General features: G+C 39.6%; 1 protein-coding gene and 1 long non-coding RNA gene across 6 annotated transcripts; both read right to left on the bottom strand.

The window, feature by feature from the left end:
* Window positions 1-1,130: 1,130 nt before the first annotated feature.
* On the bottom strand, window positions 1,131-22,099 carry SLC6A4 (solute carrier family 6 member 4). 5 transcript variants are annotated; one of them, XM_086624361.1, is made up of 15 exons: window positions 21,468-22,099; window positions 14,105-14,329; window positions 13,273-13,889; window positions 12,457-12,591; window positions 11,507-11,726; window positions 10,935-11,073; window positions 10,413-10,547; window positions 8,453-8,556; window positions 7,622-7,749; window positions 7,146-7,258; window positions 6,256-6,387; window positions 5,032-5,131; window positions 4,563-4,663; window positions 2,405-2,572; window positions 1,131-1,650 (listed from the first exon to the last, which is right to left on the bottom strand). In XM_086624361.1, the coding sequence occupies exons 3-15, from the start codon at window positions 13,733-13,735 to the stop codon at window positions 1,576-1,578; spliced, it is 2,013 nt and encodes a 670-aa protein (XP_086480487.1). In that variant the 5' UTR covers window positions 13,736-13,889; window positions 14,105-14,329; window positions 21,468-22,099; the 3' UTR covers window positions 1,131-1,575. The 5 variants fall into 5 exon arrangements, with proteins under 5 accessions (XP_086480487.1, XP_086480488.1, XP_086480489.1 ...); XM_086624362.1 differs by lacking the exon at window positions 21,468-22,099 and adding an exon at window positions 15,918-16,075; XM_086624363.1 differs by lacking the exon at window positions 14,105-14,329.
* Window positions 22,100-22,103: 4 nt separating this feature from the next.
* On the bottom strand, window positions 22,104-23,364 carry LOC147527249 (uncharacterized). The gene is made up of 3 exons (XR_015222756.1): window positions 23,254-23,364; window positions 22,692-22,781; window positions 22,104-22,536 (listed from the first exon to the last, which is right to left on the bottom strand). It is a non-coding gene; the product is annotated as an uncharacterized LOC147527249 (long non-coding RNA).

The raw sequence follows: 23,364 nt of genomic DNA, 5'->3' as shown, positions 1-23,364 counted from the left end.
GTATCACCTTGTTAATTTTAGCAGTACGTTACCTCAGTAGACCATGAGATACGAAAAAGACTGTTAGCCTCTATTTTATTTTACTTTTGTTATAATCTGTGTGGTAGAGTAAAAATGCAATGTAACATTTTACATAAATGATGACTACTTCGGTTTGTCTAAACTTCCACCTAACTGCAGCAAAACTATTGTCCTCGGACTGACTTGGCAGGTGCAGTCACTCTGCGGGGCAGTTACTTTTGGAGAGCACGTGTATGTGTGTAGTATAAAGACGTTGGTGTATGCATAGAAATTAACTTGTGTATCAGTGCCTCAGAACATAAATAGTTCTGATGAGAATCAATCCTGCTGAACTCTACTCAGCTTCCTGTTGAGAAGGAGTTCCTCTTCTTTCCTTCTTCAGGGTGAAAACCAAATGCATTCACATTAGAATATGAGCTAATAAATCTTCAAAGTAGGGTTCTATAGTTTGTTAAACATACTTTTGTCAGCCAGCCAGAAGGTTTATTCTAAACTTAGTTCTGTACTAGGAAAGAAGAGAAAAAGCCACAGGCTGCAGCAAATGTTAGGTGTGAAATGAAGTAAGTAAGTAAAGCAAGGCAAAGCAGAGAAGCAGATCTTTCAAGATTCTACTTTTTGGCATCGGAACTCAAAAAAATTCATTGTTGGTCTGTAGTTTCCTTGAATGTGTTAGGTCTGTCGGGACAATGTGAATATTTAGCTTAGTTATGAAAACAGCAGAGTAAGCAGTAGCAACTTAGGTACTTCGGAAGTAACCAGTGATGAGGTTTTGTGGCTTGATTGGGTCTAAAGGAAAGTGAAGCCTACAACATCACAAAAAAATGCTTTTGTAATATTTGTTATGCAAGGAACAATTAATAGAAACTGTTACCATCTACAAAATGCAGGAAATGAAAAGGAGGAAAATGCCACCAAACGTGTACTAACATATGCAGAGCTGTATATAGTGCTGCTCAGGATTGTTTCCTCTTCCTCTGTCAACTCCACTGCCTAGGGATTGAGGAATTTATTAATTTTTTTTCTAGTTTATAAAACCCTGTGTTACTTGAGTAATATATGGCTATCAGAAATATTTTGGTATTTTTCAATGTAGTTTAAGCAATTCATAGAAGCGAATACGACATTGCCCAGTACGAATGATCACATTGAGGAAGATACAGGAGTACTGCCACAGACCTGGGATTCTACACCTAATCCTACCCGCTGGCACTCGTCCTATAGCGGCTTCTGCAGTCACGCACACTTCCACACAGCCCCAGTGCCCACGCACGGGGTAGTGGTATCTCATGCACACAGACACCCTCGTGTTTCCAGAGTGAATTGGTTCTCAGTCAGTTCAGTCTGGTTGTAAGTGCACAGTAGATTTCATTGAATTGCTTGGATAAATGTGCTGGAGGCGGCGTGTTTCCAAATGCCTGTTGTCAGTGACGCAGCCTCCGCAGAAAACTCCTCCGTTTGTTGTCTCAGCTGGAAATGTAATTCTTTGGGGGGGGAGACTCTGAGGAAAGTTACTTTTTTATGCTCCCCCTCTTTCCCCTCAGAAAACAGGTTTGCTTATACTGCATTCATGCGGATGTCTCCAAAAGGAATTTCTGTAGCTGTTTCTGGAGTAATGCTTTTCAGAATACGCTGTTGGAAAGAAATCAGTATTAGAAATGGATTCATTTTAGAGATAATATAAAACATGACAGCCGTTTGGAAAGAAGTTTATAATAAAAATATGACTGGTTTGAGTTATACCTCTTGAACCACACAAGGATGTTTCAGTCTTCCGTTACCTCTATGAAGACGTAAGGTGCTATGGAAGTACACGGTGTTATTTTTTAATTATTTGTAACTTAGAATTTGAATCAGTTTGACAGACATCGTATTAATGCTTTATGACTTTGCAGTTTACTTGGATACCCTGAGCCAACTGAACATAGCCTTTCTGAACTGGTATTTACATGAACTTACAAGAAATCCCCAAAACGTCATCACAGGCTGCCACAGATTTATGGCAGAGAAATCTTAATAAGTGTGGGAGAGAAAAAAAACCCTTGTTCTTACAGATGTACCCAAGGGAACCAATCTTTCACTGCTGCATTCACATGGTACTGTGTCTTGTGTGGTATCTAGGAAAAGCCTTCAGTTCACCAGAGCTTAAAAAAGGCAACACTTGATTTACTATTTTATATGCATATGTCAACAGCCTCAGTAAGACCTGGGGAGGTTTGTGAGTCACTTGCTCAGAATGGGCAGAAGACAATTAGCTATGGCTAGAAATAGAACAGCAACAGTAACAGTCCCAGGGCATCAGACCCCAGAAAAATCTACACGTAATGTTTCCAGGAATCACCTCCTTCCTAATAGTCAAATGGAAGCAACAGAGCATGGTGGTTACCTCCTTAAGTGTTCCTGGAGTGATGATCAACCGATAAACCATGTAGATTGGAATACAGATGACAGAAGAGGTTCCTATGCAGTAACCCACTACTGTGGTCCAGTAGGGATAATTATAATCAAAAAGCCGTAGTTCAGGAGGATTGGACAGAAAGCTGCAAGTGACGAACTGAAAAAGAAGAGGAAAGCATGAATGAAGTATTTTGATGGCACACGCTTACTTTAGGGAACTCTGTGTCCCAGCATAGCATTGAACTAAGAAAAAATGAGTAGGGTTCAAGGAGATTTAAACATGTTGACAGTGAAGAAATTCTAAATGACATTAGTATGGATTTTTAAAAACAAAACCAAAAAACTCACAAAACCACTTTTGGAGATCCAGATTTTCCTTCAGGAAGTTTAAAACAGCTCAGGAGCTTTAGAATATAGCCCAACCAGTAACCAACTGAAAGGACCTCGGTAAAAATTCTCATATGGATTGCTTATTCCATGAATACACATGATAGTGTTTCTTGCGTAAGAAGCATTAAAGAGAAAATTCAGGCCCACGCTTGTACATTTGAAGGATAAAAAGATGTTAGATGGACAAAATCAGATTGATTGATTCCAGTGCACAGAATTTCATCCAGTTACCCTGGTGTTGAGCCCTATAACTTGATTCCAGCTAAAGCATCCCTTCCAGAAGGGCATCATCTTGCTTTTAAGCCACCAGAAATGGGAAGTGCACGGTTTCCCTTAGCTACTTGTCTCGTATTTAATCATGATCAGTGTCAGTTCTGCGTTGTCCGAGTTTAACTCGCAGCCACTCTGTTATTTTTTTATGCTGTTCTTTATTGGGTTGTAGACCCTTTTAATACTCTTTCAATTACTGTGAAAGTACTGACCTGTGGAGATCACATCAGCTTTCAGTTTTCTCTGTGATAAGCTATACGGATTCCATTTTTTTTACTGTTGCTTGTTTTCTACAAGGTTTGTCTTTTCTGTGACATTTCTCCATAGCATTTCAGTTCTTCAGTAGCTTTTATGAATGTTAATACTAGTTTGGATATAGCATTCTGGTGTCAGCTCAATGCTGTTAGATCATTTTCCTCTGAATATCCTTCATAATTGAAAAACTTCTTGTGAAACAAATACTTTTAGTTGAATATTACAGGAATAATATTTGTGACTATCCTTGGAATGATCTCTGACTCTGTTTTTTCCGGAGTATCGTCAGAAGATCAGGATTACCAGCAAAATTTCCATACAGAAAAAACATACCACCTTCTGGGCTTTCCTTATTTTAGTTTACTTTCCACAGAGAACACAAATAGCTCTGCCTAGTAACCACATCACCAGAGCTGTATTCCTCTCTCTTTATTTTACTGTTTGAGGATCACAAAGAGGACAGTAGTATAAAAATTATTTGTGGTGTCACACTAACAGCTTTTTTTACCCTTTTTCTAAGGGTAATAAAATGAAATCTGTTAATTGTGCATTGATCATTACAAGTGTTTTGAATTCATGCGTGCTGTAGGTCATAAATCTACATTCTGTGCCTCATAAACTCAATCTTGACCTGCTCTGCTCCCACTAAGGCTCCTAACAATAAAAGACAGTGTGAACTAATTTTGGATCAGGAAATGAACACTTTATGTTAAAATGTTATCAATAATACTGCCAAGTCAAACATTAGGACAATATTTCCAATTCTGAATTATAGATTTGTAAAGGGTGCAATTAATTGCTGTAAATTTTAAGTGGTATATTCTGAAGTTGTCAGTCAGCGGTTGCTGGGACAGTGTATTTACTTATCTTGGTTTTCCTCCCCAGACAGTATGTTTCATCATCATCTTTTATTGCTTCATTTTTCTGAGTAAATATAAAGCAACAAAACAAAGTAACTTTGTTGAGCAGAGGGAAGGAGGGGAGTTATTCAGAACCCAGTCTTATTTATCCTGCTCATCTACAAAAATCCTTCAAATAGTGATTGAGTAACAAGATCTTGCAGCTTTGTATTGGATTTTTCAGTAATTGAGCCTTTTTGGTTTAGTGAGAATTGTTACTAAAGAACTTCACAAGAAAAATCTGTAATTAAGTTTTTAGAAGTCTTAAGTAACTGCATTGTTCGATAGTAATTTTCTTGTGCTGGAAAGAAAAAGCTATAAAGAAAAACTCACCAGAAGGAAGATGGGACTAATTGCTACCCAGCAAACTCGCCAGTACCAGCCTGGGGTGAAGCCTAGCATTTCTTTCACATCCTTGCAAAACTGGGTGATGCCTGTGGAGACAGGTGGGAGGAGAGTGGTGACAGCAGATATAAATTTTTCGTGAGTAGATGCACAGCATTTTGTATGCACAGCAAATACATTCAGAATCCATCATGAAAGACTGGGGTTTTTTTATAACTCCTAATGATACTAAATTCTTAATTATTCTGAATTATAGCTCTCGTTACTTTTAGATGTCACTGTATTTCTGTTGGAGAACAATCTCACAGATTTCGTAATCAGTGAGTTAGTAAAAAGGTTTGGTAAACTTTTTTGTGGAGATGTCAGCGATCTTGTCTGCAGAAGCAGAGGAAATGCTACGCTGCAGAAGCTCAGGAATTTGGGTTAGTGTTGTTTGTCAGTGTGGCAGTGGACGTACCGTAGAACCAGGCCACAGCAACCGCTTCCAGAAGGACGACTGTTAGGACAGCTGGACCAGTGGCGTATTCTTCAAACAGCTTTACCACGTATGCTCCTCCCTAGAAAGGAGATTGTATGATCAGTGGACCAAAGATCCAGTGACAGGAATCCTGTAATACTGTTGTTTGTTATTGCCTTCATCTGGAGCAGAGCATTCACAGATGGGTAATTCAGTTCTGTCGCTTTGTGACAGTTCCTGCCATGAAATCCTTGAGCGTGCTGCTGATCTGCTCTCTGGTGCCACTCAGAAAAGCTAAAGCTGAATCTGCTGGTGGTTCTAGGTGGATTTTAATGAACAAGTGAGATTTGGTGGGGTTTGATGGGATGGCTTTTTGAATGCCTTCTGTGATGGCATCTTCTTTCTTCAACCTGAGTCGTAGTTACTGAGTAGGAAACAAATAGGGAGTTACTTTGCTTTCTTTCTGTTTGGGATCTAGAATCAGATGAAGGAGGAGAGCATTGTGTTTCAGAGAGAAACTAAGTCTCCTTTTACAGCAAATGCTTTAAATGAGAAGGAAGTTGCACATAAATGAGGAAGTGGAGTAAAATGTGACAGGAAAGCCAAGTATTTTTTCCTTGTCCCTTACGATCATTACACTCATTATTAAAAATGTTGTGTGTTGTGAAAAATCCCACAAGCCCCATAGGGACTATTTGGTGTGACTGATCCTGATTTCTGACCCGATTTGATGAGGAAGATCCAGGAAATTCATTGCTAGAAATTTTTGGAGAAGAGCAACAGTCAATTGCAGCATTTTCTAGCAAATAATTTTTGATCATTCTTTTTTTTTTTTTTTTTAATTCAAAACACATTTCAAACATTGGGAAAATTAAAATATTCATATTATTTTTAAACATGGAGCTTCTGAGAACAAGTAAACCACGTACAAAATGTAGAAGGTTGTCTGCTTACTGATTCAGCAGTTGGAGCAGCAGCCACATCATTGATGATGTGTAGCACGTTAGAGTTTTGCTGAATTGCAATAGGATCATTTTGCAACACAGTTCCTAGTGAGAGATACTGTTCACATTAATTCCAAATATAGATTTCTAATCCATAGAGAACAGGCTGGAGATTTAATCCAATTTCTTGAAACTCTCTTGAAAAAATACTACCCTCTCCACCACATCATTTGCAGGAAAGTGCTAGTAAGGAAAGCAGAGGAGTGGGTAAAATACTTACGAATGTCAGGGTTGCTAATGACCCCAAAAAGCAAACGATGGTCAGACCAAGGACAAACAATTCCCTGCGTTTGCTCCAGACATGTGGGAATTCATCCAGTACTGCAGTAATCACTCCCTCAAGTCCTGCAAACTGAAAAGCATGGAAAAATCACTGGAAAATAGAGGGCAGTTTTACTTGCTTTAAAGTGTGTTTCAGTGCTTAAAGGAGCTTTAAAGCATTGAAACACTCGCGCTTTATTCTGCCTGTAGAGTTGGTGTGACTGTTGTTTAGACAGTCTTTCTTCAGAGCTTTTAACATTTTTTAAGGTGAGGATTTAGTCTCCAGGTATGTGCAGGAAGTGCCTGTCATCCAGAGGAAGTACCATATTACAAGTAATAGGATGGTGATAAGTGGCTCAGTGGAACCAAGATTGTGAAATCAGCTGAGTTTAGCCTTCCTGGAAGGAGCTGATGCTCAATTTGTAGAAACAGGCTTATGTGGCAAGTTTTTAGAACATCTCCTTTTCACAGTGCTGTTGAGAAGGCCAGCTCCAGTTCCCACCGTTTAAATAAGATTAGTGTGAAAAAAATAATAACTGCTTTGTAAGCTTACAAGTGCAAAAGGGAAGGAGCCTGGAAGGTGTTTATGAATCAAGTGCTTTGTTGTATTTCCAGGTCTGTTACTAATTGTCACGGTATGACTCAGACAATTCATTTCATTTCCTTTCCTTTAGGTCAAAATTGGAGTAATAGTTGCTGTCTTACAGAAGGCACACGAGATGCCAATCCTGCTTTAAATCCTTTAGTGACAGTGCAACATCTGTAATTGTGTTTCTTCTGATGTTTGCAGGGGTAAGGCCATACACCAAACATCTGAGAGGTCTGCTGTCTCGCATACTGTCTACTCACCGTGCTGTCTAATCCCAGCGTGAGTAACATCAGGAAAAAGATGATGGCAAAGAAAGTGGAAGCAGGCATGTTTGCAATGGCCTCAGCATACGTAATGAAGAGAAGGCTGGGTCCTGGTATTGGAATGGAGAATTAGGGGTAGTTGTTAGTGCAGTGCTGCTGCGAGGAGGACAGGCTGTTTCACTGTACCATGTTGTCTTCCAGGGGAAGACTTCTCCTCCCACACTATTTTACAGTGCACAGTTACCACCACATCTGCAAAGCTGCATGCAATATGACTTCTATATACAGTCTTTATAGAATAATTTTTTAGCTGCACTGTGTATTTATAACAGTGCTCTTGTCATAAAGTCAGTGTCCCGAATTATATACTCAATATTTTGCATAATTTGGGCTGTTCTCAATCTAGCAGATAATATACAAATATATTCTAGTTTAGAAGCAGTTTGAGAGATGTGTACAAAAAGTTAGCCTACCAGTGTCTTTGGCAACTTCTGATACGTCTTCGTTCCTCATCTCAGCCATGTATCCCAGCACAGTGAAAATGACGAACCCAGACACAAAACTAGTCACACAGTTCACGGTACTGGTAACCAGAGCATCTCTGCAACAGAAGACCTAACTCATATCAGGGAATCAGCATCTGCTAGAAAGGATAGGTTACTACCAGATGGACTAAGGTACTGATCTGGATAGACTCCTACAAAAAACAGAGTAATACAATGAAAAAAACAAGCAGCCAATTTGAAAGAAAGAAAAAAAAAAACATGACTACTTTTTCTTCTTCAGCTTCAAACAGATGCTGTAACATTAGCCTGACACTGGATTGAATGCTGCGTGTATACTGGTGTTTTAAAAAAACAGGAATTACTATAGGAATAGCAAAGAATTGAGGATTTTATTTTACAAGTTATAAATAGAACTTTTTAAGATAACAAGGAAACAACTATAAATTGACTTTCAGCTCAAGACTCTAAAATATTCCTAACTGATTGATGAGATTAAATAATTATAATGTGATTGTTTGGCAGGGGTTTAGTGCATTTTGTGGTGGCAGGTTTCTACATCTTAGACTCCTTCCTGTAATTGATAGAAATAATCTCTCTTTAAGGTAGGCACAACAGAGAAGAAATGTTTTAGATTGCAGGTTCTTTCCATAAGGACTTATGTTCTGTTACGCTTCTGTCTGATTTGTACGGACGTATGTCTGACAATTCAGTGCCTTTCACCAGCACTCTGTTTCTTTTTTTAAATACCCATGGTTACTTTTAAACTCAATTTTAGGTATAGAATAAGGTAGAACTCACTGGTAGCAGTTGTTATGGAATTTGTTGTAGCTGGCATAAGCCAATAGGACTCCAAAACCTGGACCAAGGGAGAAAAAAATCTGTGCTGCTGCATCCACCCAAACCTGAAAAATATTGAAGAAGAAAAAATTACATGAAACAGATTGAATGAGTTTGGCATATTCAGAATAACACGCAGCCCTACAAAACCATGTTTCCCTAGTCTGCCTATATTCTAGTCCTGGACTAACAAACATTTTATTAAGAGAGCTGTTGAAGTATGAATATTTACTGTAGATCTGTGAGAGTTGTAAATATCCACTATAATTTTAGTGCCTATGCTGTGCTTATTGTATCTCTTTACACTATGGTAAGTACTCACTGGCAGTTTCACTTCTGACAGCGTCTTAGATTAATTCATAGTGATTTGCCTTTAATCAGTTTAACACAAGTTTTGCAATGTATAGAAATCATCTGTCCATGATTTTGCAATAGACTTGGCCCATCCTCTCCCAGACTCTATGTGCTGTGGAATAGTCCCATGTTTGGCTGTGTGTTCTCCAGGCTAAGTAGTAGATGATAGCAGCCCAGATTTTTCATAGACTTATGGAAATAGAGTGTGGATGCAGTTCTAGTCCTTAGGACTCAATTCAGCCTTGTTGTAGCCATGACAGATGCAAGTGTGATGATCTTGTTATGAGAAGCCTGTTGTACTTGAAAAGTGGCCACAGCCTTAATGAGTAGTGTTCCTAAAGTACGATATCAGTTCTTCTGAAGGTGAAAGTCCTCATTCATTTATCCTCTTTCAATTGAAACATGGAGTTCATTACACCTCATTTCTAATATTCTCTTCCCTCGTGTGAGGCCATCCCGTATCATCCACAGACAGAGCTCTGTCATCGTCCAGCACGCAGATTGCAATCTGCTGTCCTCACTTCAGATACATCCAATACAATATCAATGCCCTTTATTGCTTTTTCAGAAGATGTGGTCCCTTATTGGAGATGCTGCTTTATCAGAGACTGGTGTCTTTTCATTTCCTCTTCATTCAAAACTCTCCATATCAGCTGGGCAACAGCAGACTTGCAAACAGTAGAATTTTTAATCTTTGTATTTGTAGTATTTATTGCCTTGGGGTTTTTCCATCACTCTCCTCACTAGACACTTTCACAGGCAGTAAAGCAAGTGCAGCCTTGAACCTGGTGGACTGCTTGTCATCCAGAGTTCAAAGCTGAATCAGGTACTGGAACGCTTGGCGTTTGTTGGTTAGCTCAGTTTTATCCTTATTCCTCCTTTCTCGTCAAATCTTGGTGGTGTACGCAGCCCTAACTGATCTGTTCCTTCTCTACATGCATCTGCATGCATTACTCAGTCATATTTTAGCTGGCAGCCACAGATACTCTGCTTGGGCTCATCTGCCAAAGCTTGTCACAGATGAAGATCTGAAGTTTCATCTCCAGTAACCTGCACTAGTTAAATACAGCCAACTGTGGACACCCTTGGCTTGTGGAAAAGTCTGCCCAAGTTTGTGATGATGCCCTCACAGACGAAAAAACTGCAGCTAAACCAGTTGTTAGGGCTTAGTAAATTTAGTTTGCTCAGTGTGACTGTCGTGGGTAAAGGATTTTGTTGCAGTGTAGCAGCAATCATAGCTTCTCGCTCAGTGTCAGGCTGTTCACCATTTTCCTGGCTAAAATTGTTTGGTCTCTTGTTTTCTTTCAAATCAATATCACTAATTCTATTAAACCACTGTATGGGAACCCTACTATTAATTCAAGCTAAACAGATTTAATCTTAAAAAAAAAATCTTTAAAATAATGGAAAGAATAGCATGACTGTTTAAAGAAGAACATGAAGTCATGCTTTTAAGTCCATGCTAAGACATCTGTTTGATCACTCTCTGTGCTGAAAATAGACATTGAAGTATGTACATGAGGATAGGCTAAGAGTGAATCTTTGCCCTTTTATGATGTTTTTTTACCTCAGTGGCCAGGAGTTTCTGCCAGTCAGGTTTCAAGTAGTAGAGGACACCTCTCCAGGCTCCAGGCAACGTTGCACCTCTCACTAGCAGGATAAAGAGTATGATGTAAGGGAATGTGGCAGTCACCCATACCACCTGTGAGGGAAAACAGTAGGATTGTGTTTGCCATGGGTAGAAAGTTAACAGGTGATACTGAGTTAAATGAATAATAACTCTTAGCATTTATAACATCTTCATGTGAACTTCTCAGAAGGTCTGTAAACAGGCAGCTTGCACATCGATACCCACACTTTCTCTTGGCAGGGTTGTCCTTGTCCAGAGGACAGTGTCACAACTTACTGTTGTTAGATGTTACCTGGATAACAGTAGCCGTCACTGCAGTAAGTGCTTCCCAAATACATGAGCCTATAATCCCGGTCATTGAGACAGTCTGAGATAATTCTGTGGTCAAGTTAATTAGCAACTTTAGAACTGCTGCTAGACTATGCTGTACCAAGTCATTTGTCTTGCTTTTGTATTCACCTTGCCAGATGTTTTGACCCCTTTCCAGATGCTGAAGTATACAATGGTGAAGATTAACAATAAACAGAGGGTCAGTTGCCAACTAATGCCCCCCAGGTCATCCAGCCCGTTGGACCTGTGCACCTGTAGAACTTGGCGGCTGAAAGAGGAAAGAAAAACACAGTATAGATTTTTTTTTTTAACAAATGTTTATGTTAAGTATGCTTTGAACAGTCCCATACTGTCCCAACAGACCATACTGTGGTCTGAGCGTTACAGGTATTCTTGAGGCCTTGATAAGTAGCCTTCAGTCATGTCATTTGGGATTTTTTTTTTTAATTAAAAGTTTTATATTAATAGTACACCAGTGATGATAAGTGATAACAGCTGACAACGGTTGGGAACCTCTAATCTAAAATATAGAGCACCCTCCCGTACACCCAAAGCTTGCATACACCTACAAGTATTCAGTTATTTGAACAGTTCAGAAAAGGGTACTATTAATAAACAGCCCTGCTGCCCCTCCAAATAAAATCTTACTACATGTTCCACAGTTCTGTCTAATATTACTGTCCTCACTTACATGCACTTACGTATAAAATTCTTCCGCGGGCGAAATGGAGTGCAGGGTCCAGCTGATGTTGTCCTTGCTGAAGTAGTTGGTGCAGTTGCCTGTGTTCCAGGCGTTTGTGCAGCTCGTCCATGGCAGCTCCGCCGTGAAGGAGGAGACGAGGTAGTAAAAGGCCCAAGCCATGATGGTGTTGTAGTAGGAGGCTACGTAAAGATCTATTATACAGATGGCAAAGCCAATTCCTAGCGAGGCAGGAAATAATTACATGAAGTGCGTGTTAAGTTTTAGGCCAAAAGAAAAGGAAGGAATTTATCACACCAACTACAATTAGTAACTGTCTAAGGCAGCTCTGCAGGGGGTACACGTACCCTCTCAAGTGTTTACAACACTGGAATTTCTTGTGGCTTCAGAAACACCCAGGCTCCAGTTCCAGAAAAGCATCCTTAAGACAGAACATGCTTATACAGTTTTTTTTCATCTGTTTCTAAATTCCTGGAATTTAGAAAGAGGCATCTTGCACTCTCAGTAAATAAAAAAGACAAGACCAGAACTGTAGCACTGGGAGCAGGATTGACAGGCTGAAGATAGGGACTCATTTCTTTGTAACATCTTTGCAATAGGAATTTTGGGTTAAATTTTGCCTTGGATTCAGTAATGTACTGACTTTATTAAGAACATATTTGGTTTATTTTTTTGATATTTTCAGGCTTGTGTCAGAGGAAGTGGACTGGCCTCTATCTAATCAATTTGAGAGCTGCACGTCATACACGTATAGGAGAGTACACACACACCTCTGCAAATGTACATGAAGCTTTATGAAAGCTTTCTTTGTAAAGCCAAAATCTTTTGTAGAACAAGCCTGACTTTTTTTTTATGACATTTTCAGATTTTTTTTCCAGAAATTTCACCTTTATAGGAAAATATTGCAGTTATTCAGCAAGTTCCTAGTCATTTTCCGTTTCCCTTCTTTACCTTTGAATATAGGACATATTTTTCTCCAAATTGAAATACACCCATTCCTGTGGTACTGTCCTAGTGCTAGTTCCATGTAGAAGAGAGGAATCCCTCCAAAGATGGCCATAATTGTGTAAGGAATGAGGAATGCTCCTGCAAGAAGGAAAGCAGATGATTATAACTCTTCATAGGATTTCTCTTCCAACAGTACCAACACTCCATAAACAACAGTTCCTTTTATCCCACAGGGAAAATGCATATCCCCTCCCCAGCCAGTGTGCCACACTGAATTACCATGAGATTTCTCTAAGAGTAACTACTCAGCAGTGTGAATAAGAAGCAACACTCAGGCTGAACTTCTCACGTTTCTGTAACAGATAAAATAACGAATTTCTTCAATAAAATGCCTTTGTTACATATGGGAGACAAAAGTCTCTTCCAAGATCTCCTTGATTAGATTTATATTTTGGCGGAAATGTCAGTGAATCTAAGACCTAGCATTCCTGATGAATGTTTTGACATGTTGGTTTATCTGATTTTAAATACTTTGCGGAACAGGGATTGAGCCTCGCCTCTTGGAAGGTGGTTCTGCGCTTAACCGGCTCTCAGCTTCTAGTTGTACCGATTTTTTAGATCTCACTAATTAGTTTTTCTTCTGTCTTAATGTGTCTAGTTATACTGTCTCAGTATTCAGGTTTTCCAGTCTGCTTGAAAAGTAAGTAATTTCTTCTTAGTCATTTGTTATATTTGATATTAAAATAAGCCACTAAACTCATCCATTTATAAGCAAGGAGGTGCAGTATTAAGGAACAGCATACAGAACTAGTCACTGACCTCCTCCGTTCTGATAGCATATATAAGGAAATCTCCACACGTTTCCCAGATCCACTGCATATCCAATGACAGAGAGTAGAAAGTCAATTTTTTTACTCCACGTCTCTCTATCTTCCAGCTCCATCAGCTGCTGCTGGCCTTCTGCTCCGCAGGTGGTAGAAGTGGTGGTTGTAGTGGTGGTTGTGGCTGCAGGGGCAGTGCACTGGGCATCTTCCACCTCTCCCATTCCATTGCAGGGAACAGAGCTCGGAACTCCTGAATAACCATTTGAAATCTGAGCTGCCTCCCCTTTATCTCCCTGGCTGGGATGGACTTTATTGCCATCCTCCACTAGCCGTAGGGCAGATTTAGGGTTCCTGACCAAAAGTCCATTCTCTTTACAATCTTCTCCTTCATTACAGTTTGAGACATCTTTCTTGGAAGTCAACGGCTCAGTCTCATTGCTTGTTGCCTTTTTTTCCATTTTTTCCAAGATTTGTTCTGATCACTTGCAGATGAGCAGCAGCACAGTCTCTTTGTGAGTTGTCTTCCCACGCTTTTATTTCCAGCGTATTACCAGCACTTTTAGAATTCCTCTTCCATGTTTAAATCCATCAGATTGAAGGCACAAACACCATCTAAGAAACAAAAAACAGTAAAAAATCCGTTGCAGGGCTTACTGGTGCTGGTAAATTTCAAGTTACAACTGACAGATTGTGTGATTAAAATACTTTTGGAAGTAATTAACCATCACAGCATGCAATGTGAATCACTTAGCAGATAACCCATTCAGGATTTTGTGCAGAGAAAGGAAGGAAGCAGTCATCCTCTTCTACAGCAGAAGTCGGTGTACCTGGTTTATAACCTCTCGGGCAGATTTGCTGGACTTTGTGCATTGTTGAACAGCTCACAGGCAGTCACAGTCCTGCTGTCTTTTGGTACCATGTTCTCCCTCTGAACACTGGTTTCACACCCAGGGAGGTTGTGGGACTCCCAGTTTGCAAAAATGAGAGCAGAGTTCAGCGTGACTTGTATTTTCATTTTCATAAGTTCATCCTGTGACTCCTACTGGCAATTTCTAGATTCACCCGGTATGAAGGGAAAAGAATTAATTAAGAACTATAGGATAACAATGGATATACAAATTACATTTCACGACCACCTTTCTTCAGAAATCCCACAGTGTCTGCTATGTCTAGCAGCAGACCTAGAAGGCTTAAATGAAAGTTTAGAAAAGATTTTAAATCTCAGTAGTTTTGCATTGACCAACTTTTGAGGCTCAGTCAACACTAATAACAAGGAAAAAAGATCAGGAAACTTCAGTTTGATTGTTTTGAATCAGTAAGAACTAACATGTGGATCTAAAGGGCAAAACTTGCCCCCTTGGAGAAATAAAGGCATCTTTTGTTCTGTTTGGATCTGCTACCTCTGTGGTTCCAGCCCCGGGAAGGGTAGTGGGCACTACTCCTGTGCTACTGTCCACCACCAGCAAAAAAACAGGTACTGGGAGAATCCTGGGGTTTACCTGCCCTCTTCATATGTGCTAGAAGAGTAACCCAGGGGAAATAAACCATTGAGAAATGAAAAAAAAGTATAAAGCAATTAACTTTTCCTTCAGAACAAAAAGAACAGAAAAATAATTGTGATTCAGTGGGTCATGTTTTGTTTTTTGCTTGTTTGTTCAGGTACCGTAAATGCCCCGCTGCCTTTACTCAACAAAATCTTGAAACAGGAGCTGATCATCGCTGCTGTAAATTCCCTGGGGTAGTAACCTTGCTTTACAGCTAGTAAAGTGTTATGCATCTACGCAACGCCACCACAGATTAGATTATTATAATTACATCTAATTTTTCCTTTTCAAAGCATTTTACCACAGTAAATATCATTGTCACATCCTAGCAGAAAAATAAGCATTATTTCACTTTTAACTGTTGGAAAAACTAAAGCAGAGTGGGGATATTATTTGCTCATTGCTAGAATTTGCACATTGCCAGAGCTATTAAAACTGAAGTTTTTCTCAGTTTTCAGCCTTGTGCAAAGACTGTTAAACCTCTTCCTAAACATTTATCAGTGCAAGCAGAAAGAAGGAAAATTACTGAGCTGCAGAGCAAACATGTTCTCGAGATAAAAGTCTCTAGAAAGTGTTGTTTATAACTTTCAGAAATCTCTAGTTCTGGAGGCTTATATTCTGTCTTTACCCAGATAATGTTCTTTTCATCATATAGCAAGCAGCGCATCATTAATGCTGAATTCTTACAAGAGCAGTACTTCGCTACCATTAGTTAACAATCCACAAAGACCGAAAGATCTTCAGAGTTCCAGAGAAAAATACTATGGCAAAGAACTGTAGTTTCTGTTTTACCTGCAAGACTATAAAAACAGAGTGTCTTTGGAGTCCGAAACCTTCCAAATGTCCCAAAAGAGCTTGTGTAGATGAAAACACTCCTACCACCACTGGTGGCAACATAAAAATCCTAGGAAAGGCCACAGCCAGTCCTTTCCTTCTATGGAGCATGTTAAATATAAGGCAGGAATATGGAAAAGTAACCTGAGCCCTTCTGGACTTTACACCTCTTACTCATACATGGGAAAGCAGTAAAAGGTGTTGATTTAACTGCATTATCTTATGAGACTGAATTTCCCATACCCGAGGCTTAAACACTTACTGTGTTTGTAAAACACTGTTTCTGCCCATAGATACTTCTTGGCACTTCTTTACTGAGGAGAGGTCGTGGAATGTATTGTTGATTTCTTGGATCTGTGACAATCAAGATAGTAGTCTTATCCAGATCTAAGCTCCTTCTGGTCTTCTGCAGACCATGGGAAAGAAATATCAGATTATTTGAAATATTTTTGTAGAATTTTCAGTAGTTTGAGCCCCTAATATGCAAAATGATGTGTGAACTTTCAGGGGCTTCAGCTGGAATTTGAACTATTCCTTTCTGAAAGAGAATTACAGCTCATCTGCTACCCTGGGAAATCTCTGGAGTGACGGACTCTGCAGCTATGCCGTGGTGTTCACAGTGGCGTAGCTGGCACATGAAAACAGAACAGTTACAGAATTAGAAGATTTTCATTACGCTGTAAAAAACTGTGGGAGAATGTACTTTCCTCCCCTCTTGTTACAATTCAAGGAAAAAAACATCTGAAGGAATTGTAACCGCTAGGAAGTGTAAACAGCTGCAGAACTAGAGCTCTGGGGGTTGAGGAGGATGACTAGGGAAGATATCCAGGGGAAAATTATGCTCATAGTGCAGGATTTTGCCCACCTCAGCCTCCACTTCATCTCTGTGATGAAGTTACAGATAGTTACAGGTGCTAGAATGCCGATAGTGACTGATACAAGAAACGGCAGTTTATTGCCTGTTTTCACTCTGCGTGTTGCAAAGGTTGCTCTTACATAAATACACATTAGCTTATCGCTACAGGACGAAAAAGAAAGAGCGAGCCGTGCCTTCCTTTCGTTTCGGTGTTGTGTAGATGTGACTTTGCTCCTTCGAGAGGCCCTAAGCGTCTGCGCCGTTTCTGTCTCCGGTAGCTCTGAGCAGAGATTATCCTAAAGGGCAGTTTTCCTCTCCGGAATGCTGTGCTGTCCAGGAGCACGTGAAGGTGCCGTGCTGCCAGCCCCGTAAATCGCACTCCTCCTGACGCAGCGCGACTAAAGAGGAGTGACCCTCGGCTCTGCGCCAGAGAAGCACCCTGTAACAGCGTGTTCTCCACAGCTATTCCCTGCTTTGCTTGTTCATGGAAAACACTAGGATGGGTAATTGAAGACATGTGTTTCTACGAGCTTGGCTGAAGCCACCAACGCAGTTCACATAAGCCAAATATTAATTAAATTATAATTTTTGGCTGCTCCCGCACAGACCTAAGCTTGAACCAGCATTGTAGATGGAAAAGCCCTGTACATCCCTTGATGAGCAAAACCAACTCTTTTGCCTCTATCAAAGCAATCCTCAAGGAGCATCCCTGTCCTGGGGTCCGGTTCCTTCCCCAGCGGGGAGCTGCACTGTTGATGTACCGTCATCCCGTTTATTTCTGGAGCCACGCACTGACCTCTCGTGGCAGTGTGGGTATCCCTTTCCTTTAATGCTCTGCCATGTCGTAAAACAAATCTTTCCAGCACTTTAAACCAAAATTATTTTCCTGTTCTCTGTATCTTTTTAAAGGAGAAAATTGACTTTTAATGTATCTAGGAGATGAAAACAATTAGGTTGAGATGCAGCAAATACCAGATGCTTCAAGGGAGGCAAACCTTAATGCCTGAAGTCACCTGGAGAATACTTTATTTGAGGTGGGGCAGCACTGACTTCCTGAATTCCTCACCACAAGGCTCGCTCAGCCTCACTGTGCATGGCTACAGAAGTCATTGCTTGTCTACAAATGTTCAAATGGATTTTAACTCGCTCAGTTGCAAAATTTGTGTATTTGCATATATTTCTCTTCATACAAATTACGTCCTTTTTTCATGTGCCCATTTTATAAACCAACGCTTGCTGGAGTAGCAGCTGCTCACCGGGTTACAGCTGCGTTCCTGTAGCAAAATTCATGTTATTGTTATCAGTCAAACTGCTCCTCCGTCTGCCTCACACCTGTCCATTTACATGCTAGCACTTGCAAAGAATTACAGTACTTCGAACTCTTCAGCCAAAATGTCAACCTGCACTGTTGGCAAACAGAATCACACATTAAGATGATTTCTGTTTACTTGACCTAAATCTCACTTTCATCACAAAATACTTAAGATTGTTAAAATTATGTAGCTGCTTGACTGCTTATTACACCTTGTAATAAAGATGCAGTTCACACAGGCAGTTGCATGGAAATTGAAAGAGTCCAAGGAAATTACTTTTATCTAGAAAATCAAGAAGTTTGTATGACAAGATGGAAATCACACATCCCACACAGCAAAAGGCTCTGTTGTTTATCTGCAGGTTCTGTTCTCACTTCTGAGCCACAGCATCAACCACGACCCTCCAAACCCTACCATTTCCAGGTACTGGACTCTGATAAATACAGCAGTAAACATTTCTGGTCTTCACCAGTGTCTCCTCGCACAGTCCTAGTCTGCCTTTTTGCACAGGAGGGGAGGTACGTGACCTGGATGGCAGTGAGAACCTCGTAGAGATTATTCCCTTGGACATGCTTTTGCGGGCTAGTGAGTTCCTGTTCCACTGCGTGTGCGGTGTGAAGGAGTATAGAGGCTTCATATTTTTCCTCTGATTTTGCACAAGCCAGGAGGAACCCTTTAATCAAAATTATTACAGGATAGCTCAGACCCTCCCATGCTGTGAGGAGTTGTTGGAAGATAAACATTTCAGCCAGTTAGGTCTTGAAACTAGACTGCACTAGATTATGTTTAATTTTACCTGCTGTTTGTCATAGATGAGTCATATTTAGAGTTCATAACTCAAAAAATTACTGCCTTTTGCTTTTGAATGCGTTCACATATAATGATTTCATTAAAAAATGAGTACCTAGTCTGTCCTTTTCTATTAGCTTGTTTCCATTAGGCGAGATGATAGCAAGTGTGATTGTGTTTCAGATTTCAAAAACTGATACTCATAAATACATAGTCAGATGATACAGAGTCCCAGCTTTGGCAGGGCTGCAGATAACCACAGAATCAGAGGTCTTAGGTGCAAAGCAGATATATGCTGATATCTAGACCACCTCTCAACAACTCAAAATTGGTTTCTTTGAGGGATTTTTTGGCTATGCTTCTCTAGTTCAAGAGAATCAAAACTGACTTTCGATAAAGAGCAATCGAAACCCACTGAAATTAAGAAATTAATGGGTCCAGTGAATTATTTCCATACATAGGAGGTCTGATCCCAGTACCAGTGACTTCAAATGTAACTGGATTGGGAACTTCTGCACATCACTGTAATACGTGAGTATTTTATGAGAAACTTGCAGTATGTACATGACAAAATGGATCCTGTATATGAATATTTGCAGCTCTCCAAGGGCTTGCTCACATTCTTACTAAAACAGAGTAAAACTGTACTCAACAAGTAGCCCCACTGGGACAATGGCCCTTCTGGGACAATAAAAGGCTACTTAGCAAAGTGAGAACGGCACAAGTAGTGAGCTCTCTCCAGTTAACTCATGTATTCCCGGATAAGGGTAAATGTAGGTAAGATGTGAAAGTAGTGCTTCTGAAAGCAATAGCATCGAGGGAATACAAACCTGTACTGTGAGTTTTATGTCATAATCTCATCTGTGTTTCAGTCTGAAATTAAAGTGTAAGCAGGAAATAGAGATTTTACCTTAAAAAAAATTATTGAGAAAACAGACACTCTCATGTAGTGGGAATGCTGCCAAATTGATGACAGTCATTTGAAGAACGGCAGCGGGGGGGTGGGTGGGCAGGGAGGGAAATGCATTTTACAGCTTGAGAGTATCCATATGTAGTGCAAGGAAATAGATAAGCTTAGAGGGAATTATATTCCTTTTGTATTCTTCCTCAAATTACTTATATAAATGTGAAGGAAGAGTCGTAACCCAGCAAGTATCACCAAATAAATAGGGCACTGTTCCTTAATATGGGCATGGTGTTCCAAGTAAAAAACCTGTTTACAAACTCACTTCAAAGACTGGCTGCACATATGTGCCAGCATGTATATACTTAATGTTTGTAATGCTTTTATCTAAAGAAAGTAAAGAAACAGGCACTATTGTTTCCAGATGGTATTTCTTTGAAGGAGACTTGTTAATGGCTATCTCCAAATTACAGCCCCTTTATTCAGGCTCCAAGTTTTACTTAAGTTCTTTATGAATAGTCTGGCTTCATTATGTTGTATAAGCTCTGTAAGATACAGATTGCCAGATCAACAGAGCTGCAAATGCGCAGTTTTGGAAAAAGAGTTAAAATATTAGCATCAGAAAAGACAACAGGATACAGAATGAACATTTCTTCAGGCTCTTAATACTGTTCCTAATGAAAACTCAGCAGTTTACATGTCCATGGAGGAAAGCAGGAAAGAGTGTAAATACACTGCATCTTTCCCTGTATGGGAATAATTTAGAGGTTTTAGTACATTCCAGTTTGGGGGCAGTTTTTCTTAACTTATATAACCATTTGAAATTCATCATACCTTGTCCAACTAGAAAATGGACCCACAAGTCATCTGCTATATATCAAGTTTACAAAGTACTCCCCAAGAAAACAGTGGTGAATTCACTCATCAAAAGCACCAGAAGATAAAGACTAAGTATATGAGAACCTCCCTGGTAAGATGCCTGACAGCTAACAACCCACATTAAAAAAATTCCACGTTTCCAAGAATCCAGATCCATTAGATGCACAATCCTTTTCTCCCCGGGCTTTCTTAACATATCAAAACATGTTTTCCATGACTCTATATGTTCGGTTACACTGCATTCCTCACTTAAACTTCCATATTATTTCGCAAACTAATCCAGCAAGCCAGCTGGTTTCAGCAGTAAACATGATTGACTATAAATATATATATACGACATACTCTTCAGATTTATTACTTATAATAAATCTGTCCCATTGAGCTAGATAATTTACTGAGCTGGAACAGTTTTACCTTTTAAAATATAACTTAATATGGTTAATAAAGCTTACTTTACCCTTTTAAAATAAATAACAGTTTGCATTGATTTTTTTTTTTGCTTCAGATTCTGCTTCTTTCCTTTATTTTTCCTTACAATTTAATGCTTTTTTGTAAATTTTAAATAAACTTTACGTTTGTAATGCAATTATGTGAACTGCCAAAACTCTAATTTCAGGTTGTCACAACATGTTCTGCTCCAGGCATTTGACTCCCAACATTCTTAATTGCTGGACAACTGCCTGAACAAGACGGAGGAGAGCATGTAACATCAGAAAAGCAAGAAAAAACATTAGAAGTTTCAAAAAGTCAAAGCAAACTTTCACCAAAAATCAATGTATCTTTTCCCCCCAAGCTTTTAGATGTACATTTTCCCAATGTTTTAGAAAATACTCTGAGATCTTAAATGTTAATTTTAAATGAAACAAAATATAGTATACATATTTTAGGCTGTCATTAGTATTTCAGATTTTATAACCAAAGTTGAAAGAAGCAATGAGGAGTGAAAGTTAACAAACCTCCAGCATCTGCTTCCTTCAGAAGGTAGGCTCTGAAGACAGCTGTCTAGGAGTCTGTCTGAATTTCATAAAGCACTTCAGATATCAGTGTGTTAGAAACAAAATTATAAAGTACCTGTCTTTCGGATGGGTTTGAAGCGCTTTCCTTGGAGTTATCCAAGCTCGAGTAACCTTCACCCACATTTACTTCGGAGTCTTGGGAACTCAGCCTGTGGGCAACTCAGCATCTTGGTGAGGTTTTTGTACACCAGTCCCCCTCACATGGTCTGATTTCCAGATAATCTGCTGCCAAAGAGCTCTTTAAGAATTTTTGCGTCACTTTAGTCAAATAAACTTTATGTTTCACCAGGGCTGCAGCTCATTTTTCCTCCTAGAGGTGGGTGGCTGCATTTGCCTGCTCTGATCGGTTCCAAAGAGCAGGATCCAATGAAGGCAGAGTGAGAAGGAGGGAAGCTCTTCTGGTAAGGGACAGTTCTGCTGGCTGTTTTTACAGCTATAAATAACAGGATGATGATGATGATGGAGACAACAAACAGGACGGAAGTTTTGAGGGAGTCAGTAAATTACAAGTTTGCAGGTTGGGTGTGTAGATTCCAGAAAGATAGGAAGGACTGGGATGTTACCACAATAAAAGGGTTTGGAAAGAATAATTTCTGTTGCTGAAAATTTACATTATTTTAATAAAGAAATAAGTTTCAGTTTTGTTTTAAAGCATGAAGCACAAATTCTTTAAAAGAGTTTTGCTTCAACAAGTAATTTCCTTTTTTCCTACGAGTCCTCAAAATATCTCACTCAACCTCTGACACATACTTTTTCTGCAGCATTGTCATCCAGGATTTCTTCATTCCTAGACTTTACAGTTTTTTAATAAAAAGTTATAAATCATAGGGCAATGAAAAGGTGCCATAGTTTAGGTGATGGATTTGGGGGGGAGGAAAAAACGTAGAAAAATAGAACTGGTACACACAAGAATAGTTAATTGTTAGAGCAATAGCAGTTTTTCTATAAGTGTTTGCCAGTTTTGAGAGACTTGTTCCAAACAATTGAAAAGAAAACAAACTCTGAAAACTGAAAAGCGCAGCGTTATAATTAGCACTTTCCTTTTTCTGCCTTCTGGTCCCTTAATGATAGCAGCGGTCCGCCAGCAGCGTGGCATTTGCACCATCTCAAGGGTCGCTCAGGTACTGCAATTACAAACATTAAAAAGACACGTATTAAAATCTTTTTTGCTTCCCCATTAATTCTTGGGGGCAGTATATTAAAAACGTTTTGTCGAATTAAGTTTGTTGCCTTCAGTTGTATTACAGATTCATTGTTCTTTTAGTGAAAATAGCAGCACCTAACTCGTTTTCTCTCTGCCGTGCTGAATTCCGCAGCTGTACTCTTCTTTCCAAAGTAAACAGTTTTTGTCACGTTAATCTCTGCTTAGCTGCAGACAGGAAAAAAAAAACCCCACGAGTTAGTGTCCTTGCATATTGTAATCGTTCACAGCTTTCCCCATTTTGTCCTACTCCGAAGGGCTCGCAAGGACAGAGATCATCGCACCTCACTCACTAAACCTTTACGAATATCCAAGTACAATATTTTAAGGTGTAAGTATCCATCTGTGGGTCAGAGCCAGTGCTTTGGAAGCAGGCTGGTTTTTTCTTGGGAGGACAGATGGTACCAGGAATCTGTGCCTTCTCTTTCATACAGATTTCCAGCTCACCACTGCTGGGAGACTGGAATGGATTTTCCAAACTCATTTTTTCTATCCTCTTACAAGAAATAAGTTTTCTCTACTTCGGGCCCCTCTGCTCTTTACATAATTATATGGGTTTTTAAAAAAGTTTTAGGGGCATCATGACCTTTGTCTGAAGCTTTTTTTCCATCTAAGTCTCTGCTTAGAGTAGGTTCTTCACCAAGTTCTGAAGCACTGTTGCACACCATTCGTCTTGGTCAACACTTGCAGTTAAATCGCTTTCATCTGCTCACATCAGTGGCACCCCAGTAGTTATTTTTGTAGGGCATAC

This window comes from Tauraco erythrolophus, chromosome 21, assembly GCF_009769465.1.
Source record: "Tauraco erythrolophus isolate bTauEry1 chromosome 21, bTauEry1.pri, whole genome shotgun sequence".
In the NCBI taxonomy this organism is placed as follows: domain Eukaryota; kingdom Metazoa; phylum Chordata; class Aves; order Musophagiformes; family Musophagidae; genus Tauraco; species Tauraco erythrolophus.
The sequence above is the reverse complement of the archived record's forward strand: the minus strand, read 5'-3'. Positions and strand labels throughout refer to the sequence as shown.